General features: G+C 47.1%; 1 protein-coding gene across 1 annotated transcript in view; it reads right to left on the reverse strand.

Moving 5' to 3' along the window:
- Nucleotides 1–3407: 3407 nt before the first annotated feature.
- The window catches only part of CNPPD1 (cyclin Pas1/PHO80 domain containing 1), a 45654-nt gene continuing 25199 nt past the window's right edge, over nt 3408–23862 (reverse strand). The window contains exons 5-8 of the mRNA XM_069227143.1: nt 22466–22594; nt 18214–18275; nt 6691–6808; nt 3408–6301 (exon numbers count right to left, since the gene is read on the reverse strand). Of these exons, the coding sequence (XP_069083244.1) occupies nt 5531–6301; nt 6691–6808; nt 18214–18275; nt 22466–22594 (1080 nt within the window). The 3' untranslated portion in view covers nt 3408–5530. The remainder of the gene's footprint in view (nt 6302–6690; nt 6809–18213; nt 18276–22465; nt 22595–23862) is intronic.

A 23862-nucleotide genomic window follows, 5' to 3' on the forward strand; every position in this document is an offset into this window, starting at 1 on the left:
CAGGACAGAGGTACAAACAGAGGGCAAGAAACAAAGAAAAAGGACAGATGCAGACAGAGAGGAAGAAAACAGAGGCACAAACAGAGGACAAGAAAACAGACCAAGGCAGAAACTAGTAGAATGGCACAAACAGAGGGCAAGAAACAAGCCAAAAATGGTCAGAGAGGCAGAAATGGAAGTCAAGAAACAGACAAAGTGCGAACAGAGGACAAGTAACGGGCAGGAAACAGGCAGAGAGGCAAACAGAGGACACGAAATGGGCAGAAATGCAAACACAGGGCAAGAGAAGAGTAGAAAGGCACAAACAGGGCAACAAACGGGAAGGGAATTTCTATGAGTAAATTCAGAACCTAACTATAATGTCCCTCTAGCCTTTGTTTTTTTCTGTGAATGGCTATGGTTTTTTTAAATTCTATATCTTAACTAGAACGTCCCTGTACCCTCTGTTTTTTTCAGTGGAAAAAAAATATATATATATCCACATGCCAGACTAGAAAGCTAACCTTATTGGTGGTAATGGATCAGGGACACAGCTGTATTACAAATTTTTACACAGCTATCAGAGAAGATACACCTAAACAGGAAATGAGGGTTAAGGGAAAAACAGGAAACAGCATATGTGCACAGTTCAAAGACAGACATTATCCGAGTACACTTATAGGTGAAACATCTAGCAACACAAGAGTCCGCCTTCTGCATTTAACTTCATACAGAGAATGTATGTATCCACAGCAATGCAACAGAAACTGGATCAGAGTAAGGCACGGGGTTGCTCTAATTGCAATGAACAAGAAGCCAGATAACAACACTGAGTAAGGGACTACATGCACATAAACTTATCGGAAGCAGGTTGTGGATCGATGTGCCAATCATTTCCACTTCACAGTCCCGCTGCTCCGTGATAGGTCTAGTAAGCATCAATGTCATCCACTTGAAAAATATAACGAAGGCTAGATTTGATCATTTTATTTTGTTATTGGCTAAAAGATGTATTGCGATAAAAGGATGTCTCAGAGTGGTCCCTTGTGAAAGGGATACAAGATGACCTGAACATCTGAAAAGACCTGTCTAGAAAGCTGGTGTATCCTCCCCACAAAAGACCACCCCCTTGAATGGTTCCAAGAGCGACTGTAATAACTTGTACTCACCGATTGTTAATATTGTGAACAGTGGTGATCGTGTTTAGTATCAGATATGTGCAACGTGGCCAGGTATGTTTGTGAACGATGCCAAAACTAATACAATATCCCATGTAAACAGTACAAGTCACCCCACCCAGTACTGCTGTCCAAGAAGAGCAGGTGGGGCTCCCATAGAATGTGTTGGGTCAAGAATCATACCACAGAAGATACTACACTTCAACAGTCAAAGCATTTATTGGAGACTTCTAGAAAAGGACACAATTTAGCTGTAAAATATTACTTTGAGAACAAATAACGTGATGATGTGAAAACAATTTGTGAAGCTATAGAAACCCACATATTAGGAAAGATGTGCTCAAGGCAGAGTTCCTGAGGTGAGCATTACTGTGTTAGTGTGAACAGCAGCAGCAAAGGTCAGTCCCAGACGCGTCCAAGTGACCAAACACTGAGGCCCGAGGAGAACAAGCAGTTTGCTCAGCAGAGAAGGAGTTTATACTGCGGTACCCTCATGTGATGAGAGCTGGGAGTGGTGATCAACCACAGGTCCTGCATGAATATAAAAGGATGGTAAAAACATATCTTGAATAGACATACTGGGTGGTTAGGGGGGGTGGGGGAGGAGAACTATAGTTTCAATCCAATCCGAATGTGTCAATGTAAAGAGAACCATCCATCACTGCAATATCCATGACGTGCACCTCCAACCTATATTGTCGCCCCAACAGATTTCACCAGAGTGGTGGTGACAGGAGAAGCCTGTTGTTCAATTATTCTTACACACATTTACTGGTCAAACTGCACAGATGAAGAAATAACGCACAGAGAGGGGTGATCACTTAAGAACGAATGCCACTCTTCACTTGTGAACGCCTACAACAATGTACCAAAGGCCAGAATTGCATACACCCACAACAATGCACTTTTAGGCACCAATTGCAAAACACTGGCAGTTTCATATAACACTTTTCAGTGTATAAGCCCTAGAACCAAAAAAGGAGAACAGCTACACAGCAATATCAGCAAACCCCTCCCTGCTCTCCTCCAATTTGTACCCTTGAGTTTTCTATCACATACAGAGGGGTCATCCAAGTCCTGCACCCATTCGCAGACGTGAACATTGCAATCAGTGCTTAGAACCCCAAAGTGCGCTCAGCACTAGACATTCTGAACTTTACTTCCCATGTTTTCTCTTATTCATACACCGACCTTCGCACCTTCACAACTTTACATTCCCCCAAAACAATTTCACCTTAAGTCCCATTGGGTCACTGGACCAGCAGCTCAAACTAGTCCGCAACTTTTAAATCAGAAAAAAAACAATAAAGTGCCCTGCAGCACCCACCCCCTGTTTACAAACAGAAGGGATTACCTCGAATTTTGATAAAGGCATCCCCTAGCCATCTGAAACACTTCCCCTGCGAACCTTATTCACAAATTCAGACTTTGTTCATTCCTTTAACTCCAATTTTCCCATCCAAAAGAAGATATGCTGAAATTTAGAATCCAGCTTTAGGGAACCTGTGCCTTTAATGTCTTATACAGCCTGATGCACCATTGATCAATTTATTCATAAGTAAATATGCCAACTAAGCCCAAATCGGATTAAAACATAAAACCCTATTTGACACTACAGTCAACTCAATGGGAGAAAATTACTCAATCTGAGTGGGCCACCTCTCTGGAACAGAAACAAACCATGTCAGATTTAGCAATCACTCACCCCCTGGCTAGTCTGTACCTGGTGCAATCCTAATACAGCTAAGCACCTGCATGGTGCAGAACTATATAAATATTGCAAGAACAAACGAGGATGATTTTCCACTAGGTGTTGAGCAATAGTGTGTTTTTTATAGACACTGAGCTGTCAGACTATTATTTCTTCTGAGCTCCCAGTTTTCATGCTACCCACCACACCACTCCCTGAATATTCAAGAACAGGAGCATATATATAAAAAAAGTTTTTTTTTTTTTTTTTAAAGCAATGCCAAGCCTCTATTGCTTATTGCGTAGAGGATGCTTCTACTGAACCCACATTTCTACAGAAACTGAGGTTGTGCATATTTTTAGTCGCAGATGTGCCAGCATTGTGTACATTATGCATACTTGAGCCATTCGTTCTGCGGCAGCACTTGTCCACATATGCGGACGCCTACAGACAATAAAAGCAGGGTTAGCCCTTGATTCTTGTATACACCAAGCTCATTCCTGCGCAATTAGCTGAAAATCACGTAAAAACAGTTTAGTCTCTGAAAAGAGGGTAGGCCATGCAGTAAAGAAGTGCTTTATTGTTTTCTGTCACAAATTCAAAGAGGTTGAAAAACTAAGCAAATATCCAATTGCAAAAGTGCTATTTGTAGTTGGCTTTCTCGAGGCAAACTCTGTCAAGCAAAGAAACTCTTTTTGATTTGATAACGTCTGATAATTCAAGGTCCCACTATGGAAAACTACAGCAGAACAGTTTTTTAATCTCTAGTGAAAGACTCTTGGCTATTACTGTGTTGCTGCTTCAGAAGTGCAAGATCAACAGTTCATGGCCTTGTTGTTTTCCCGCTGCAACCAAACCACCATGCGAGGAACACACTTTCCCTAGAAGACCTAAGCAGAGGGGGTTTAATACGTGATCCTTCTCATTTAATGCTACTTTGAATTCAAAAGGTTATTTGAAAACCAGGCGGCGGACAACTAGACATACAAAATGTTCTTTTGAAGGTTCTTCAATGTTCTTCTAGACCAGAAGCGTTTTATTTTGACCCGGTCCTGCAGAGTTGGGATCTCATAAGCCTGCAATGAGCAGGCGCAGGAAAAAATATATACTACAAAGAATGCAAAGTCAAAGACTTTTAAACTCCTGGGACGGCACTTCTTTGCTCTGAAATTTAGGCAAACAAACTATTTAAAATAGGTATGTTTGCAAACGTAACAGCAACAGTCCTCTGCCTAGGATTTGAGCGAATTTGTCGTTTTCACCATTTTGTCTTAATTACAATAAACCCTCTTTTTGACGGCACGCCAAAGTTTTGAATGCAAATACGGCAAGTTGCCAATAAAAGGCAGAATCCCTCAAAGGGCAGGAGAGGAGGACTGTTTGGTTTCAGGGATTGGTGGAGGGAGGGAAGTACAGGTCATAGGTGGAGATACACTGAGCGTTGAGCTATCGCTCACCGGGTCATGCTTTAACTCCATGACAAGAGGATGCTGCAGAACCCAACTTCAGTTACCACTGGGAGAAGACCTCCCCAGGGTTTGATGAAACCCAGCCTGATTCCAGTTCAAACTAGAAGTTGAAGAGGCTAATGCCAGCACTCACGCCACAAAAAAGTAGACTTTTCTGAATATTTATGATGCACTATTTCCATTGCAGAGAAAAAAAAAAACAGTATGCAGTCAAGTCAACCAGGGACAGATCACAGAAATGAGAGTTTGAGAGTAGGAGGTGTGTGGGCAAAGGTCCACTTAGAACATCCCACCTTCCTAAAGTTTCATGCAGGAAGACTATCTTCCCGGTGTTTTTTTCTTTTCTTTTTTAAACTAAAATATACATTTCCTGACCATTTTTGTTCCACCGCCTCAAAAAAGTTGATTTCCTACTTTGATGGATTGCAGTTAGTTGCCGTGCAATCAGGATACATAGTACTATGATGGCAGAAGGAAGGCCACTTGGTTTAGAGGAAAAAGCCTTTCCATGCAGGGTTTAAATTAACCTGCAAACCATCTGCACCAACTAAGTTAAAGTTAGTAAGCGCTCCTGATACTTGGAGATTTTATCTGCAAGTAACAAGCGATGGACATGATCTGGTTACATCCCCTAAGCAGAACTGTTTTTGATCTTCCTGCTCTTTATTTTTCCTCTTCAAGACAAACTGGCAGCAGCTCTTGCACAATGTTGTACAATGTCCAACTGCAATAGGGCCTAAGGAACAACAGGATTCCATCACCCCTATAACTTTCACTGCACATAGACAATCCTAGTGCCCTATGACCTGCCAGGTAAATAGAAGACTGCAAATCAAGAACTTGATGGAAGCCAAAATGTGGGGTCTAACAATTGTTTTCTAACAAAACTCAGAGTAATACCTCTGCAGAAAGACCAACAACTTTCCCAATATGGTTTATTATGTGAATGCACTCCCCACTTACCTGTGGAGTGTGCTAATGTGTCTAAATGCATAAAGAGACAAGCGCCTGTGCAGTAGGGAGATGCAACAACTGCAAAGCCGCCTTTCTATTTGCTACTCTGTATTATGGTAAGATCTGCTACGAAGCTCACTGAGCTTACCAAAATCTTTTTAGCAGCAGGCGTTGCACTTCAGTACTGGGCAGGCAGCAAGCATGTGCAAGCATGAGCCAGTTTACCAATGTTATTTCTCAGTTAGTCACATGTACCATTCTCATCCTGCAACAATGAAAGTTTTCAAGCGGCTGAAGTCAGTCTCTGTTTTCAGGGAGCACTGTTTCTGGACCAGGGGATTCATGAAGTCCGCTGCTACGTGAAGGCTGTCTGGGACCAAACCTGGGGAGGGGTTCCAGTTGTTAGGTCTGTTGGTGAAGGAGAAACCTTTGCACAGGGTAGTTGCAAGAGATCCAGGGGAGACCAGTCCAGATTGAATGCGACCAACATGACGGAAGGATTCAGAATGGTTGAATTTGGGGTGAGGTCCAGATAAACGAGAGCCTGGTTGACATCTTTGACATTTAGGGCAGCAGGTGGTGGTCTGCATGGGTTCCTCATCAGAATCGGGCATTTCGTTGTAGGTCAGTGCTGTTAGAACAGAGCCCCAGAGGTAAAGCGCAGTAGCAGTGACACCAGATCGCTTCTCCAGGGTGTCGTTCTCCAAAAGACGTGGCCGAGTGACCGATCTAACAGGAGGACCGCTATCGTGGTTGGAGGACAGTGCGATATCTGGTGGGCGGCTGGAGGATGGAGCCAGGAGGGTCTGAAGAGGTTGCTGTGGGTTAGGAAGCTGAAGACTTGCATGGGGGCTCAGGATCGGATGTGGTGCCTGGGGACTCAGCAATGATGCGTCGTCCAAAAGGGGTTCCCCAGATGGGGCCACGGCCATGGAGACATTTTTCACATGAGCCACTTGGTGCACCACGGCAACAGATGCAAAGAGAGTGGCGACACCGGCCAGATATACAACTCCCAAAATGCATGCCAACTGCGAAAAAACACAAGATATCCATTAATACAAGCAAGCCCACTCGCACACGAAAATAAGCGATCATTAATGGCAAAGCCACCAACAAGGCCAAAACGCACATGACAAACATTCTGCGAGAGTAAAGGGGTAATTTAATGTCAGAACACCCGATGAGCACTGTAAAAGAGATGAGTTCCCAAATCAGCTGACCGTGAAAGGAAATAGAAAATTTACTACATCAATGGTGCTTGCTAAGTACATTATCTAGAAGCAAACTACCTGAAGAAAACCTGAAAACAGAAACCAGGCCACGCCAATAACATCTGCTAAGCTCAGAAGAAAGGACCGTGGTAGCCATTAATTGTCCATTGTGAAAATGTATGTATGTCTGACGCCAGGACCCTTACCTTGGCAACATGATGATAGAACTGGCTGAGGGCCTGCTGCCACACACACTGCTCCAGAAGCACACACAGATCAGTGTAGGTGAACCAACCACGACTCCGGCCCTGCTGTTCTGCTACCCTGAAAAGAGGAAATAGCTAGTACGATCAACATGTCAAATTTTACAAATTAACAAAATGTACCATACAAATAAAAACAAGATGTAAGAATACCAAAAGCTGTAAGCATGACTACAATCTATAAAAATTCAACTTGAGACCACTCTCAAACAAACATTTGCAATGCAATGGGTTTTGCGTTTGGTCGATTTATAGCCTTTAACATTGTAAATTCCTAACTGGACTTTTCTTGCCACATAAATTGAAAAGTAAAACAGTTCACATAAGCAGCCGATTTTCAGAGCCACGGCCAGCATCAGTGCGAGGGAGAGACAAAAGGAAAATTAAGTTCGCTCGCAGTCAAACGTATCAGCAAATGTGCAATTATCTGTATAACAGTGTCAGTCTGCAAGGCAGTAACCAAACCGCCCCCAAGGAGGGACAAGCGTAAAGCTTTTACCAATGATGATTGTAGGAAGTTGGCTCTGTATGTGCTATTTCAAAGTAAGGAATAGCCTGCACAGAGTCCAAGGGTTCCCCTTAGAGGTAAAATAGTGGTAAAAACAGATAATACTAATGCTCTATTTTGTGGTAGTGTGGTCGAGCAGTAGGCTTATCCAAGGAGTAGTGTTAAGCATTTGTTGTACATACACATAGACAATAAATGAGGTACACACACTCAGAGACAAATCCAGCCAATAGGTTTTTATATAGAAAAATATCTTTTCTTAGTTTATTTTAAGAACCACAGGTTCAAATTCTACATGTAATATCTTGTTCGAAAGGTATTGCAGGTAAGTACTTTAGGAACTTCAAATCATAAAAATTGCATGTATACTTTTCAAGTTATTGACAAATAGCTGTTTTAAAAGTGGACACTTAGTGCAATTTTCACAGTTCCTGGGGGAGGTAAGTTTTTGTTAGTTTTACCAGGTAAGTAGGACACTTACAGGGTTCAGTTCTTGGTCCAAGGTAGCCCACCGTTGGGGGTTCAGAGCAACCCCAAAGTCACCACACCAGCAGCTCAGGGCCGGTCAGGTGCAGAGTTCAAAGTGGTGCCCAAAACACATAGGCTAGAATGGAGAGAAGGGGGTGCCCCGGTTCCGGTCTGCTTGCAGGTAAGTACCCGCGTCTTCGGAGGGCAGACCAGAGGGGTTTTGTAGGGCACCGGGGGGGACACAAGCCCACACAGAAATTTCACCCTCAGCAGCGCGGGGGCGGCCGGGTGCAGTGTAGAAACCAGCGTCGGGTTCGCAATGTTAGTCTATGAGAGATCTCGGGATCTCTTCAGCGCTGCAGGCAGGCAAGGGGGGGGTTCCTCGGGGAAACCTCCACTTGGGCAAGGGAGAGGGACTCCTGGGGGTCACTTCTCCAGTGAAAGTCCGGTCCTTCAGGTCCTGGGGGCTGCGGGTGCAGGGTCTCTCCCAGGCGTCGGGACTTTAGGTTCAAAGAGTCGCGGTCAGGGGAAGCCTCGGGATTCCCTCTGCAGGCGGCGCTGTGGGGGCTCAGGGGGGTCAGGTTTTGGTACTCACAGTATCAGAGTAGTCCTGGGGTCCCTCCTGAGGTGTTGGATCGCCACCAGCCGAGTCGGGGTCGCCGGGTGCAGTGTTGCAAGTCTCACGCTTCTTGCGGGGAGCTTGCAGGGTTCTTTAAAGCTGCTGGAAACGAAGTTGCAGCTTTTCTTGGAGCAGGTCCGCTGTCCTCGGGAGTTTCTTGTCTTGTCGAAGCAGGGGCAGTCCTCAGAGGATGTCTAGGTCGCTGGTCCCTTTGGAAGGCGTCGCTGGAGCAGGATCTTTGGAAGGCAGGAGACAGGCCGGTGAGTTTCTGGAGCCAAGGCAGTTGTCGTCTTCTGGTCTTCCGCTGCAGGGGTTTTCAGCTAGGCAGTCCTTCTTCTTGTAGTTGCAGGAATCTAATTTTCTAGGGTTCAGGGTAGCCCTTAAATACTAAATTTAAGGGCGTGTTTAGGTCTGGGGGGTTAGTAGCCAATGGCTACTAGCCCTGAGGGTGGGTACACCCTCTTTGTGCCCCCTCCCAAGGGGAGGGGGTCACAATCCTAACCCTATTGGGGGAATCCTCCATCTGCAAGATGGAGGATTTCTAAAAGTTAGAGTCACTTCAGCTCAGGACACCTTAGGGGCTGTCCTGACTGGCCAGTGACTCCTCCTTGTTGCTTTCTTTGTTCCCTCCAGCCTTGCCGCCAAAAGTGGGGGCCGTGGCCGGAGGGGGCGGGCAACTCCACTAAGCTGGAGTGCCCTGCTGGGCTGTGACAAAGGGGTGAGCCTTTGAGGCTCACCGCCAGGTGTTACAGCTCCTGCCTGGGGGAGGTGTTAGCATCTCCACCCAGTGCAGGCTTTGTTACTGGCCTCAGAGTGACAAAGGCACTCTCCCCATGGGGCCAGCAACATGTCTCTAGTGTGGCAGGCTGCTGGAACCAGTCAGCCTACACAGATAGTCGGATAGGTTTCAGGGGGCACCTCTAAGGTGCCCTCTGTGGTGTATTTTACAATAAAATGTACACTGGCATCAGTGTGCATTTATTGTGCTGAGAAGTTTGATACCAAACTTCCCAGTTTTCAGTGTAGCCATTATGGTGCTGTGGAGTTCGTGTTTGACAAACTCCCAGACCATATACTCTTATGGCTACCCTGCACTTACAATGTCTAAGGTTTTGTTTAGACACTGTAGGGGTACCATGCTCATGCACTGGTACCCTCACCTATGGTATAGTGCACCCTGCCTTAGGGCTGTAAGGCCTGCTAGAGGGGTGTCTTACCTATACTGCATAGGCAGTGAGAGGCTGGCATGGCACCCTGAGGGGAGTGCCATGTCGACTTACTCGTTTTGTTCTCACTAGCACACACAAGCTGGCAAGCAGTGTGTCTGTGCTGAGTGAGAGGTCTCCAGGGTGGCATAAGACATGCTGCAGCCCTTAGAGACCTTCCTTGGCATCAGGGCCCTTGGTACTAGAAGTACCAGTTACAAGGGACTTATCTGGATGCCAGGGTCTGCCAATTGTGGATACAAAAGTACAGGTTAGGGAAAGAACACTGGTGCTGGGGCCTGGTTAGCAGGCCTCAGCACACTTTCAATTGTAAACATAGCATCAGCAAAGGCAAAAAGTCAGGGGGCAACCATGCCAAGGAGGCATTTCCTTACACAACCCCCCCCCCCAAACGAAAGAGGATGAGACTAACCTTTCCCAAGAGAGTCTTCATTTTCTAAGTGGAAGAACCTGGAAAGGCCATCTGCATTGGCATGGGCAGTCCCAGGTCTGTGTTCCACTATAAAGTCCATTCCCTGTAGGGAGATGGACCACCTCAACAGTTTAGGATTTTCACCTTTCATTTGCATCAGCCATTTGAGAGGTCTGTGGTCAGTTTGAACTAGGAAGTGAGTCCCAAAGAGGTATGGTCTCAGCTTCTTCAGGGACCAAACCACAGCAAAGGCCTCCCTCTCAATGGCACTCCAACGCTGCTCCCTGGGGAGTAACCTCCTGCTAATGAAAGCAACAGGCTGGTCAAGGCCATCATCATTTGTTTGGGACAAAACTGCCCCTATCCCATGTTCAGAGGCATCAGTCTGCACAATGAACTGCTTAGAATAATCTGGAGCTTTTAGAACTGGTGCTGAGCACATTGCTTGTTTCAGGGTGTCAAAGGCCTGTTGGCATTCCACAGTCCAGTTCACTTTCTTGGGCATTTTCTTGGAGGTGAGTTCAGTGAGGGCTGTCACAATGGATCCATATCCCTTCACAAACCTCCTGTAGTACCCAGTCAAGCCAAGGAATGCCCTGACTTGAGTCTGGGTTTTTGGAGCTACCCAGTCCAGAATAGTCTGGATCTTGGGTTGGAGTGGCTGAACTTGGCCTCCACCTACAAGGTGGCCCAAGTAAACCACAGTTCCCTGCCCTATCTGGCATTTGGATGCCTTGATAGAGAGGCCTGCAGATTGCAGAGCCTTCAAAACCTTCCTCAGGTGGACCAGGTGATCCTGCCAGGTGGAGCTAAAGACAGCAATATCATCAAGATAAGCTGTGCTAAAGGACTCCAAGCCAGCAAGGACTTGATTCACCAACCTTTGGAAGGTGGCAAGGGCATTCTTTAAACCAAAGGGCATAACAGTAAACTGATAATGCCCATCAGGTGTGGAGAATGCTGTCTTTTCTTTTGCTCCAGGTGCCATTTTTATTTGCCAGTACCCTGCTGTCAAGTCAAAGGTACTTAGAAATTTGGCAGCACCTAATTTATCAATGAGCTCATCAGCTCTTGGAATTGGATGGGCATCTGTCTTGGTGACAGAATTGAGCCCTCTGTAGTCCACACAAAACCTCATCTCTTTCCTTCCATCTTTGGTGTGAGGTTTGGGGACTAAGACCACTGGGCTAGCCCAGGGGCTGTCAGAGCGCTCAATTACTCCCAATTCCAGCATCTTGTGGACTTCCACCTTGATGCTTTCCTTAACATGGTCAGACTGTCTGAAGATTTTGTTCTTGACAGGCATGCTGTCTCCTGTGTCCACATCATGGGTACACAGGGGTGTCTGACCAGGGGTTAGGGAGAAAAGCTCAGGAAACTGTTGTAGGACTCTCCTACAATCAGCCTGCTGTTGGCCAGAGAGGGTGTCTGAGTAGATCACTCCATCTACTGTGCCATCTCTTGGGTCTGATGACAGAAGATCAGGGAGAGGTTCACTCTCTGCCTCCTGATCCTCATCTGTTACCATCAACAGATTCACATCAGCCCTGTCATGGAAGAGCTTAAGGCGGTTCACATGGATTACCCTCTTGGGGCTCCTGCTTGTGCCCAGGTCCACCAGGTAGGTGACCTGACTCTTCCTCTCTAGCACTGGGTAAGGGCCACTCCATTTGTCCTGGAGTGCCCTGGGAGCCACAGGCTCCAGAACCCAGACTTTCTGCCCTGGTTGGAACTCAACCAGTGCAGCCTTTTGGTCATACCAAAACTTCTGGAGTTGTTGGCTGGCCTCAAGGTTTTTGGTTGCCTTTTCCATGTACTCTGCCATTCTAGAGCGAAGGCCAAGTACATAGTCCACTATGTCCTGTTTAGGCTCATGGAGAGGTCTCTCCCAGCCTTCTTTAACAAGGGCAAGTGGTCCCCTTACAGGATGACCAAACAGAAGTTCAAAGGGTGAGAACCCTACTCCCTTCTGTGGTACCTCCCTGTAAGCGAAAAGCAGACATGGCAGGAGGACATCCCATCTCCTTTTGAGTTTTTCTGGGAGCCCCATGATCATGCCTTTTAATGTCTTGTTGAATCTCTCAACTAAGCCATTAGTTTGTGGATGGTAAGGTGTAGTGAATTTATAAGTCACTCCACACTCATTCCACATGTGCTTTAGGTATGCTGACATGAAGTTGGTACCTCTGTCAGACACCACCTCCTTAGGGAAACCCACTCTGGTAAAGATACCAATGAGGGCCTTGGCTACTGCAGGGGCAGTAGTCGACCTAAGGGGAATAGCTTCAGGATACCTGGTAGCATGATCCACTACTACCAGGATATACATATTTCCTGAGGCTGTGGGAGGTTCCAGTGGACCAACTATGTCCACACCCACTCTTTCAAAGGGCACCCCCACCACTGGAAGTGGAATGAGGGGGGCCTTTGGATGCCCACCTGTCTTACCACTGGCTTGACAGGTGGGGCAGGAGAGGCAAAACTCCTTAACCATGTTGGACATATTGGGCCAGTAGAAGTGGTTGACTAACCTCTCCCACGTCTTGGTTTGTCCCAAATGTCCAGCAAGGGGAATGTCATGGGCCAATGTTAGGATGAACTCTCTGAACAGCTGAGGCACTACCACTCTCCTAGTGGCACCAGGTTTGGGGTCTCTGGCCTCAGTGTACAGGAGCCCATCTTCCCAATAGACCCTATGTGTTCCATTTTTCTTGCCTTTGGACTCTTCAGCAGCTTGCTGCCTAAGGCCTTCAAGAGAGGGACAGGTTTCTTGTCCCTTACACAGCTCTTCCCTTGAGGGTCCCCCTGGGCCTAAGAGCTCAACCTGATAAGGTTCAAGCTCCAAAGGCTCAGTTCCCTCAGAGGGCAGAACTTCTTCCTGAGAAGAGAGGTTCCCTTTCTTTTGCTGTGTTGCAGTTGGTTTCCCAACTGACTTTCCTGTTCTCTTGGTAGGCTGGGCCATTTTTCCAGACTCCAGCTCTACTTTTTCACCCTGTGCCTTGCATTGTGCTCTTGTTTTCACACACACCAGTTCAGGGATACCCAGCATTGCTGCATGGGTTTTTAGCTCTACCTCAGCCCATGCTGAGGACTCCAGGTCATTTCCAAGCAGACAGTCCACTGGGATATTTGAGGAGACCACCACCTGTTTCAGGCCATTGACCCCTCCCCATTCTAAAGTAACCATTGCCATGGGATGTACTTTTCTCTGATTGTCAGCGTTGGTGACTGTGTAAGTTTTTCCAGTCAGGTATTGGCCAGGGGAAACCAGTTTCTCTGTCACCATGGTGACACTGGCACCTGTATCCCTCAGGCCCTCTATTCTAGTCCCATTAATTAAGAGTTGCTGTCTGTATTTTTGCATGTTAGGCGGCCAGACAGCTAGTGTGGCTAAATCCACCCCACCCTCAGAAACTAGAGTAGCTTCAGTGTGAACCCTGATTTGCTCTGGGCACACTGTTGATCCCACTTGGAGACTAGCCATACCAGTGTTACCTGGATGGGAGTTTGGAGTGGAACCTTTCTTGGGACAGGCCTTGTCTCCAGTTTGGTGTCCATGCTGTTTACAGCTATGACACCAGGCCTTTTTGGGATCAAAGTTTTTACCCTTGTACCCATTGTTTTGTGAAGAGGCTCTGGGCCCACCCTCCTGTGCAGGTTTTTGGGGGCCTGTAGAAGACTCTTTACTATTTTTAGTTTTGGTTGTCTCATCACCCTTCTGCTGGGGAGTCTTTGTGACCCCTTTCTTTTGGTCACCCCCTGTTGAAGTCTTGGACACCCTTGTCTTGACCCAATGGTCCGCCTTCTTTCCCAATTCTTGGGGAGAAATTGGTCCTAGGTCTACCAGATGCTGATGCAGTTTATCATTGAAACAATTACTTAACAGGTGTTCTTTCACAAATAAATTGTACAGCCCATCATAATTACTTACACCACTGCCTTGAATCCAACCATCTAGTGTTTTCACTGAGTAGTCAACAAAGTCAACCCAGGTCTGGCTCGAGGATTTTTGAGCCCCCCTGAACCTAATCCTGTACTCCTCAGTGGAGAATCCAAAGCCCTCAATCAGGGTACCCTTCATGAGGTCATAAGATTCTGCATCTTGTCCAGAGAGTGTGAGGAGTCTATCCCTACACTTTCCTGTGAACATTTCCCAAAGGAGAGCACCCCAGTGAGATCTGTTCACTTTTCTGGTTACACAAGCCCTCTCAAAAGCTGTGAACCATTTGGTGATGTCATCACCATCTTCATATTTAGTTACAATCCCTTTGGGGATTTTCAACATGTCAGGAGAATCTCTGACCCTATTTATGTTGCTGCCACCATTGATGGGTCCTAGGCCCATCTCTTGTCTTTCCCTCTCTATGGCTAGGATCTGTCTTTCCAAAGCCAATCTTTTGGCCATCCTGGCTAACTGGATGTCCTCTTCACTGGAGTTATCCTCAGTGATTTCAGAGTTGTTGGTCCCTCCTGTGAGGGAACCAGCATCTCTGACTATTATTTGTGGAGTCAGGGCTTGAGAAGCCCTGCTCTCCCTAAGTAGGACTGGAGGGGGGGAATTTCCCTCCAAGTCACTATCTTCATCCTCTGAGTTGCCATCCTCAGAGGGGTTGGCCTTTTCAAACTCTGCCAAAAGCTCCTGGAGCTGTACTTTGGTAGGTTTGGGGCCCATTGCTATTTTCTTTAGTTTACAGAGTGACCTTAGCTCTCTCATCTGTAGATGGAGGTAAGGTGTGGTGTCGAGTTCCACCACATTCACATCTGTGCTAGACATTATGCTTCTAAAAGTTGGAATACTTTTTAAGAATCTACAACTGGTTCTAGAATCTAATTCAAACTTTTAACAAACTTTTAAACTCTAAAAGAAATGCTAAACAGGATCTAACACAAGGCCCTAGCAGGTCTTTTAAGAATTTTGAAAACTTTTCAAATTGCAAAAATCAATTTCTAATGACAATTTTGGAATTTGTCGTGTGATCAGGTATTGGCTGAGTAGTCCAGCAAATGCAAAGTCTTGTACCCCACCGCTGATCCACCAATGTAGGAAGTTGGCTCTGTATGTGCTATTTCAAAGTAAGGAATAGCCTGCACAGAGTCCAAGGGTTCCCCTTAGAGGTAAAATAGTGGTAAAAACAGATAATACTAATGCTCTATTTTGTGGTAGTGTGGTCGAGCAGTAGGCTTATCCAAGGAGTAGTGTTAAGCATTTGTTGTACATACACATAGACAATAAATGAGGTACACACACTCAGAGACAAATCCAGCCAATAGGTTTTTATATAGAAAAATATCTTTTCTTAGTTTATTTTAAGAACCACAGGTTCAAATTCTACATGTAATATCTTGTTCGAAAGGTATTGCAGGTAAGTACTTTAGGAACTTCAAATCATAAAAATTGCATGTATACTTTTCAAGTTATTGACAAATAGCTGTTTTAAAAGTGGACACTTAGTGCAATTTTCACAGTTCCTGGGGGAGGTAAGTTTTTGTTAGTTTTACCAGGTAAGTAGGACACTTACAGGGTTCAGTTCTTGGTCCAAGGTAGCCCACCGTTGGGGGTTCAGAGCAACCCCAAAGTCACCACACCAGCAGCTCAGGGCCGGTCAGGTGCAGAGTTCAAAGTGGTGCCCAAAACACATAGGCTAGAATGGAGAGAAGGGGGTGCCCCGGTTCCGGTCTGCTTGCAGGTAAGTACCCGCGTCTTCGGAGGGCAGACCAGAGGGGTTTTGTAGGGCACCGGGGGGGACACAAGCCCACACAGAAATTTCACCCTCAGCAGCGCGGGGGCGGCCGGGTGCAGTGTAGAAACCAGCGTCGGGTTCGCAATGTTAGTCTATGAGAGATCTCGGGATCTCTTCAGCGCTGCAGGCAGGCAAGGGGGGGGTTCTTCGGGGAAACCTCCACTTGGGCAAGGGAGAGGGACTCCTGGGGGTCACTTCTCCAGTGAAAGTCCGGTCCTTCAGGTCCTGGGGGCTGCGGGTGCAGGGTCTCTCCCAGGCGTCGGGACTTTAGGTTCAAAGAGTCGCGGTCAGGGGAAGCCTCGGGATTCCCTCTGCAGGCGGCGCTGTGGGGGCTCAGGGGGGTCAGGTTTTGGTACTCACAGTATCAGAGTAGTCCTGGGGTCCCTCCTGAGGTGTTGGATCGCCACCAGCCGAGTCGGGGTCGCCGGGTGCAGTGTTGCAAGTCTCACGCTTCTTGCGGGGAGCTTGCAGGGTTCTTTAAAGCTGCTGGAAACGAAGTTGCAGCTTTTCTTGGAGCAGGTCCGCTGTCCTCGGGAGTTTCTTGTCTTGTCGAAGCAGGGGCAGTCCTCAGAGGATGTCTAGGTCGCTGGTCCCTTTGGAAGGCGTCGCTGGAGCAGGATCTTTGGAAGGCAGGAGACAGGCCGGTGAGTTTCTGGAGCCAAGGCAGTTGTCGTCTTCTGGTCTTCCGCTGCAGGGGTTTTCAGCTAGGCAGTCCTTCTTCTTGTAGTTGCAGGAATCTAATTTTCTAGGGTTCAGGGTAGCCCTTAAATACTAAATTTAAGGGCGTGTTTAGGTCTGGGGGGTTAGTAGCCAATGGCTACTAGCCCTGAGGGTGGGTACACCCTCTTTGTGCCCCCTCCCAAGGGGAGGGGGTCACAATCCTAACCCTATTGGGGGAATCCTCCATCTGCAAGATGGAGGATTTCTAAAAGTTAGAGTCACTTCAGCTCAGGACACCTTAGGGGCTGTCCTGACTGGCCAGTGACTCCTCCTTGTTGCTTTCTTTGTTCCCTCCAGCCTTGCCGCCAAAAGTGGGGGCCGTGGCCGGAGGGGGCGGGCAACTCCACTAAGCTGGAGTGCCCTGCTGGGCTGTGACAAAGGGGTGAGCCTTTGAGGCTCACCGCCAGGTGTTACAGCTCCTGCCTGGGGGAGGTGTTAGCATCTCCACCCAGTGCAGGCTTTGTTACTGGCCTCAGAGTGACAAAGGCACTCTCCCCATGGGGCCAGCAACATGTCTCTAGTGTGGCAGGCTGCTGGAACCAGTCAGCCTACACAGATAGTCGGATAGGTTTCAGGGGGCACCTCTAAGGTGCCCTCTGTGGTGTATTTTACAATAAAATGTACACTGGCATCAGTGTGCATTTATTGTGCTGAGAAGTTTGATACCAAACTTCCCAGTTTTCAGTGTAGCCATTATGGTGCTGTGGAGTTCGTGTTTGACAAACTCCCAGACCATATACTCTTATGGCTACCCTGCACTTACAATGTCTAAGGTTTTGTTTAGACACTGTAGGGGTACCATGCTCATGCACTGGTACCCTCACCTATGGTATAGTGCACCCTGCCTTAGGGCTGTAAGGCCTGCTAGAGGGGTGTCTTACCTATACTGCATAGGCAGTGAGAGGCTGGCATGGCACCCTGAGGGGAGTGCCATGTCGACTTACTCGTTTTGTTCTCACTAGCACACACAAGCTGGCAAGCAGTGTGTCTGTGCTGAGTGAGAGGTCTCCAGGGTGGCATAAGACATGCTGCAGCCCTTAGAGACCTTCCTTGGCATCAGGGCCCTTGGTACTAGAAGTACCAGTTACAAGGGACTTATCTGGATGCCAGGGTCTGCCAATTGTGGATACAAAAGTACAGGTTAGGGAAAGAACACTGGTGCTGGGGCCTGGTTAGCAGGCCTCAGCACACTTTCAATTGTAAACATAGCATCAGCAAAGGCAAAAAGTCAGGGGGCAACCATGCCAAGGAGGCATTTCCTTACAATGATAAAGGATTTTTGAAAGGCAAGGCCAGGAACACATGATAGTGATGGGTGTGGCTAAAAGCCCACAGATAGTTTACAACATGTCAGAGAGCTTGCGCGCTCAACTTAAAAAGTACTGGAGGCACAATTCACAAAACAGAACCTAAAAACCAGTCATTGTGCATATAGGCAGCTTAAGTAGTACATGCTTTCAGTTCAATTAAAGTCTTAGGTACGAGGCTAATGTTACTATAAGAAAGCAATCCTTTCCAATTATGTCAGTTTGAACTTATTCCATCTTAATGTCTCATATGTGCAGCGAAACATAATATGCTGGGCACTATCCACAAGATCTACGCCCATGATTTTCCTTCTTTAAGAATCTATCCCCAGAAAAGGAGAGGATTGCAAGCTGTGTGCCTTTGTACACCGAATTAGTGCTGATGCAGTCATACAGATCTGATAAATATGGTTTCTGGTCTGACTTAAATAGAGCAAAAAATGCTAGCAATCTCTGCACACTTACCGGCCCTCCAGCCAACTGAGAACTTGGAAAAACTCCTTGGGGTCAGTGAATAGTCTCCAGTCCTATAGCACAGGAGACAAGATGTTACTGTCTGTCGTCGATGCATACGAAACACAGAACACAGCAGAGGATGGGAATTGAAAGACATTGCAGTGCCTTCCTGCAGACGAAATCTCCAGGCATCTAGGGGTCTAGGAAATATTGTGCTTCGGATCAAATGCATCCTGAGGTATTGCCCTACTCTATACATATAGAAATAACTTTGGTGATCTAACCATACACACCAAGCCTAGACACCACCAAGCCTTGTTCTGCTGCTGCAGTAGAATGACAAATGATAGAAGGCAGTCATAATGGCAACCAGGTAGGAAACGCCTTGCAGAGGAAAAGGCAGGCAGCAAAGTTCAGGAGGTTGGGCTGACAGGCTACATGGACCAATCATATTTAGTAAGACTCCAAGACAAGCGGAATTGAGAGTCAGAGACCCAGGAAAGTAGGCTAATAGTAGTGTAGGAAAGTAGCCACTTTCTTGGCATGGCCACCCACCATTTTCTGCCTGTTAGTGTGTTTGACTGTCTACTGGGATCCTGCTAACCAGGACCCCAGTAGTTATGTTTACTCCTGTAAACTGTACCTTTTTCTTTCCACAATTGGCATACTGCCCCCCCCCCCCATGTAAGTCCCTAGTATATGGTACCTAGGTACCCAGGGCTTTGGTGTTCCAGGGGATCCCTATGGGCTGCAGCAGTTATTCTGCCACCCTTAGGGAGCCCATGCAAAGGGATCTGCAGGCCTACCATTGCAGTCTGCGTGAATTGGGTGCATGCGCCCGTTTTCACTACAGGTCACCCCTATGGTAGGCCCTCTCAGTCCAGAGGGCAGGGTGCAGGTACCTATGTGTGAGGGCACTCCAGATCCATTTTCCTGGGCTTTGTGAGTGCGGGGACGCCATTTTACATGTGTACTGGACATAGGTCACTACCTATGTCCAGCTACATAATGGTAACTCCGAACCTGGGCATGTTTGGTATCAAACATGTCGGAATCATACCACAATACTGTTGCCAGTATTGGAAGTATTATTTCATGCACTCTGGGGGCTCCTTAGAGGACCCCCAGCATTGCTACCACCAGTCTCACATGGTGTTCTGGGCAGACCGAGCTGCTGCCACCCCTCAGACAGGTTTCTGCACTCCTGCTGCTTGATCTGAACAGGCCCAGGAAGGAAGAACAAAGGATTTTTTGGGGGAGAGGGAGGTAACACCCTCTCACTTTGGAAATGTGTGACTGGCTTGGGATGGGTAGCATCCCCAAGCCACTGGTATGCTTTCAAGGGCACATTTGGTCTCCATCATGCATAAACCAGTCCACACCGGTTCAGGGGCCGCCCCTTCCCTCCCAAAGTCCCAGCTCTGGCGCAAAACTGGACAACGGAAAGGGGAGTGATCACTCCCCTGTCCATCTCCACCCCAGGGGTGGTGCTCAGAGCTCCTCCAGAGGGTCTCTGGGTTCTGCCATCTTGTTTTCAAGGTTGGCAGGGAACTCTGGGAGCATCTGAGTGGCCAGTCCAGGCAGGTGACAGCCCCCTCCTGATAGGTGCTTACCTGGTTAGGTGACCAATCCCCCTTTTAGGGCTATTTAGGGTCTCTCTGGAGTGGGTCCTCTGATTTGGCTTGCAAGACTCCAGCAGGATTCCTCTGCAACCTCCACTTCGAATTCTAGCCACTGGAACTGTGACTGGACCCTCCAGGAACCGACAACGCTGCAAACAATGAATAAGACTCTTCTGCAACTTTGTTTCCACGAATCCTGCCAGCTTTGCAACATTTCCCCGGCCATGCATCCTCAGAAGACAGCAACTCATCAGCCTGCACAAAAAGGAGGACATCTACCTTGGAGTGAAGGAGTCATTCCCCTGCAACCGTAGGCACCTACAGCAAACTATGACCAGCTGTGCGGATCTCCCCTCATATTGAGCTGAGTAGATCCTGCATCACAGGTGGTGGTCGGGAGTAGTCTTCTTGGTCCTCTCTGCCAGCTGTCCAAAGTTGGTGGCGGTAAGCCTTTGCCTTTCCATGCAGGACAGTATCCCCGTGCACTGTCTTTTGCAGCTGCCAAGGCTTGTTGGCATCTCCTCCAAGAGATCTTCAGGCAACGTGCAGCTCCAGCCTCCAGCACTCCTTCCTGCAAAGCCCTCTGCGTGGTTCTCCGGCGGCATGGGATCCTCTTTGGTAGTGCTGCGTGGGCTCCTTCTGCAACTCCTGTGTCCCCGTGGGACTCCTGTGGGTGCTGCATCTGCTCCTGTGGACTCTCTGCAACACCGAGGGTCTCCTCCCCCCCCCCCACCGCCACGAGTTGAGTCCTCCTGGGCCTTGCTGGTCCCCGGCAGCACCATTTTTTTCACTACCCACTAGATTGTCTTTGCCAATGCTTGCTGGTGGAATTCCTACACCAACATTTGTCTGCAATCTTCACAATCTCCAGCGTAGGACATCTTCTGCATCTATCAGGAACTCTTCTCCAGCTTCACAGGTGCAGTGCTGACCAGTCGACCAACTTCTGCAAGTACAGCTGGGTGGGTAGTAGCTCCTACTCCTCCTGGACTCCACTGAGACTCTTGGACTTGGTCCCCTCTCTTCACAGGTATTCTGAAATCCACCGCTGGTTTCTTGCAGTGTTCTCTGGGTGTCTTTTCCTCCTTTTGGGTGGTTTGGGTAAAACCCAGTGAATTACTCCTGCTTTCCTGGTCCCTCGGGGTACCTGTGTTACTTACCTCTGTGGGTTTCTAGTACTCCCAGCTCCCCTCTACATATTCCACTTACATAGGTGGAGGTCTTACGTTCGTATTTGTTTTTTTAGTATATGGTTTGTGCTCCCCCAGGGTCACTATTGGTTATTGCTATTTGCACTGTTTTCTAAACTTTTCTATGCCTATTTCTGATTGCTAGTGTACATATTTAGTGTATTACTTTCCTCATTTTGGAGGATTGCCCTTCTAGTATTTTGTGAGAATTTGCCCCAAAAATAAAGTACCTTTATTTTTGTACGACTGAGCGTTTTCTTTCATGTGTGTAAGGACTGTGACACAACAGTGGTAAGGCATGAACTTTGCATGTCTCCTAGATAAGCTTTGGCTGCTCATCCACAGCTACCTGTAGAGAGCCTGGCTTCTAAACACTACACTAATAGGGGATACCTGGACCTGGTATAAGGTTTAAGTACCTTAGGTACCCACCGTACACCAGGCCAGCTTCCTACAAGCAGAAAAGCAGTTTACGTTAGGGCACAGACCCGAGTCATTGTGAGAGCGGAGGTGAAGGGAGGGCTGTAGGGGGGAGACAGAGGCCTTCATAGAGATTATGTATGTGAGTGAGTAGAAGGAAGGACAGGTCAGGGGGAAGCCCAAAGAGGACAGCAACGATCGTGGATGGATGTTCAGGGGGGTTGGGACATAAATTACAGTTACAGTGAGAGACCAAGTGAGTAGTGCTGACGCAGAGGTCCAGGTCAGTAATGGGTACATAGCAGCTCTTGGACACAACCATTGCTAACGTCTATTTGCCTAGAGAGGTTGGTAACAATTAGGTAGTGAACAAGTGGAGGTACTATAGTGTTACAGGACAAGAGGGAGTGTGAGTTAGGACTACAGGCATGCTAAGTTGATGGATCGAATTCTTACGTTTCACCCTTTAAATCATGGAACATCTTAGTCTTGTGACAAACGTAGGAAACTAGATCTGAAGGGCTCAGTGGCTGCCTCAGACTCACAAATATCTCATCAAGAGGCCCAGGATGGGCAGTGTACTCAAAAGAATGCAACAAGTATAAGGGCTACTGCACAATGCATAGAGTGCTCATGTTGAAAATCAAAGCACCCCTAAGTGCCGGTACACACTCACCCCCTCCTGCCTTGCCTTCGTGGCTAGCAATTACAAGGTCATGTCTTTGTCCCTTGAAAACAGAGAAAGGCACAATCCATGATTCATTGTCCCATTTAGTATTACCCTCCACCACTTATCAAACCTTCACTCTTATCTACACCACAGTTTCTGTAGGATGCTTTCTTTGTTACACATTCCTGCTGCCAGTCTCTCACCACAAGTTGTGACTTTGCCTAAAGGAGCAATGACAATCAACCATATTGGCATGCAGGACTTAGAATTTGCTTCTTCTCCTAGCATGATGTTGCAATCTCCATTTTTAATGATAAACAGCAGTCACAAATAAAGTTAAGGCACATGTGAGTTCTTACAATTGCGCGGAGGAAACCCATCTCCAGAGCGTTGACAGTCTGCACATCCACATTGCCAGCTGTTCCCCACTCATCGTTGAACACCTCCTCTTCTTCACCTTCGTCATACAGATATTTACTGGCGACCATCTGCAATCAACAGAAGGGCGAGTTAGCATTTCATGGCGTTAAGGAGAGTCTAATAGAGCAGATCCATAACTGGAAACAGCAGTCACGCACATATGCCATGAGGAGAACATAGGTGTGGATTTCCAACACCTCGACACCCAAGACATATTGTTTGAGGTCAAGGACAACAAGTTTTCAGGTTTATTTTGTCTTTGGAACAAGTAAGCCCAAGTCATTGCAGCACAAGCTGTTTGACTGCCAGTTTACAGGGAAAGAAACTGTCTGCAGTTGAGGTAATATTTGTGTCCATATGTTTTTTTTTTAATCTGTTATGCACACACAACAGTACAGTTTACTGTTAATAGTTTTGCAATCTGTTTGCACACAATTATGAACTGGTACAGCGCAATTGCGCAATGGAGTGCGAAAGATGTAACTTGAAACTATGTAAAAAAAAAAATAATAATTAAAGTCACTGCTAAACACTGCTAATATCACTCCTGTTGTTGGCTACAGCCTTAAGAGGGCATGAGGGGGGAGAAGGAGGATACATCTATTGTGTATAGGGGACGGGGAGTCATAATTGAGATACGAGTTGTATGACAGGAAGGGGCTCAGACCCAAGCTGGTAATAGGCAAGGCTAAGCGTGGATTGCGTAAGAGCGTAATTGTAGGGGAAGCACACGGTGTCCATATGTGACCTAATTAGGGGCCCAATTCTTGAAGACAGTCACAAAAGTGCACCCATGGTATAAGTCTTTGAATTAGACCAGGAAATGGTACTCCTGGAAAATATTTATGAACTGTATTTTTAGCACGTGCAAATATGCATGTGTAGATTTGCTCATGTGAAAATCTATTGCGAGTTTACAAGTTCACTTTCCCTCCAACCACTTTTTCCTAACCCTGGAAGAGTTTCTACTTCTGTCTGTCAGGAGTAAATTTACTCTACAGTAGGAGAAAAGATTAAAGACCTGATAAAAATCCTTAAAACATGCAAGTTAGTAGGTTTGCACAGGCTCAAAAGCATTCCAGCCCTGGAACTACTGCTTACTGCTTCCTCCAGCCCCAGTATGTAGATATGCGGAAAGGTGGCAACATAAGGAAATTGCTATAGTAGGGCTTGAAATTGCTAGTGTTCAAGTCCTACTACCGTATTGGTCCTGCATAATCAGAGGGGCTATTTTTAGAGCTCCTACATAATGAGATTGCTGCCATAATTTGTCACTGAACTACATGCCACATGCCACCAAAGGGACAGATTTATTTATTTTTTTTAACAGGAGAAG

The sequence above is a fragment of the Pleurodeles waltl genome, chromosome 3_2, assembly GCF_031143425.1.
Source record: "Pleurodeles waltl isolate 20211129_DDA chromosome 3_2, aPleWal1.hap1.20221129, whole genome shotgun sequence".
NCBI lineage: Eukaryota > Metazoa > Chordata > Amphibia > Caudata > Salamandridae > Pleurodeles > Pleurodeles waltl.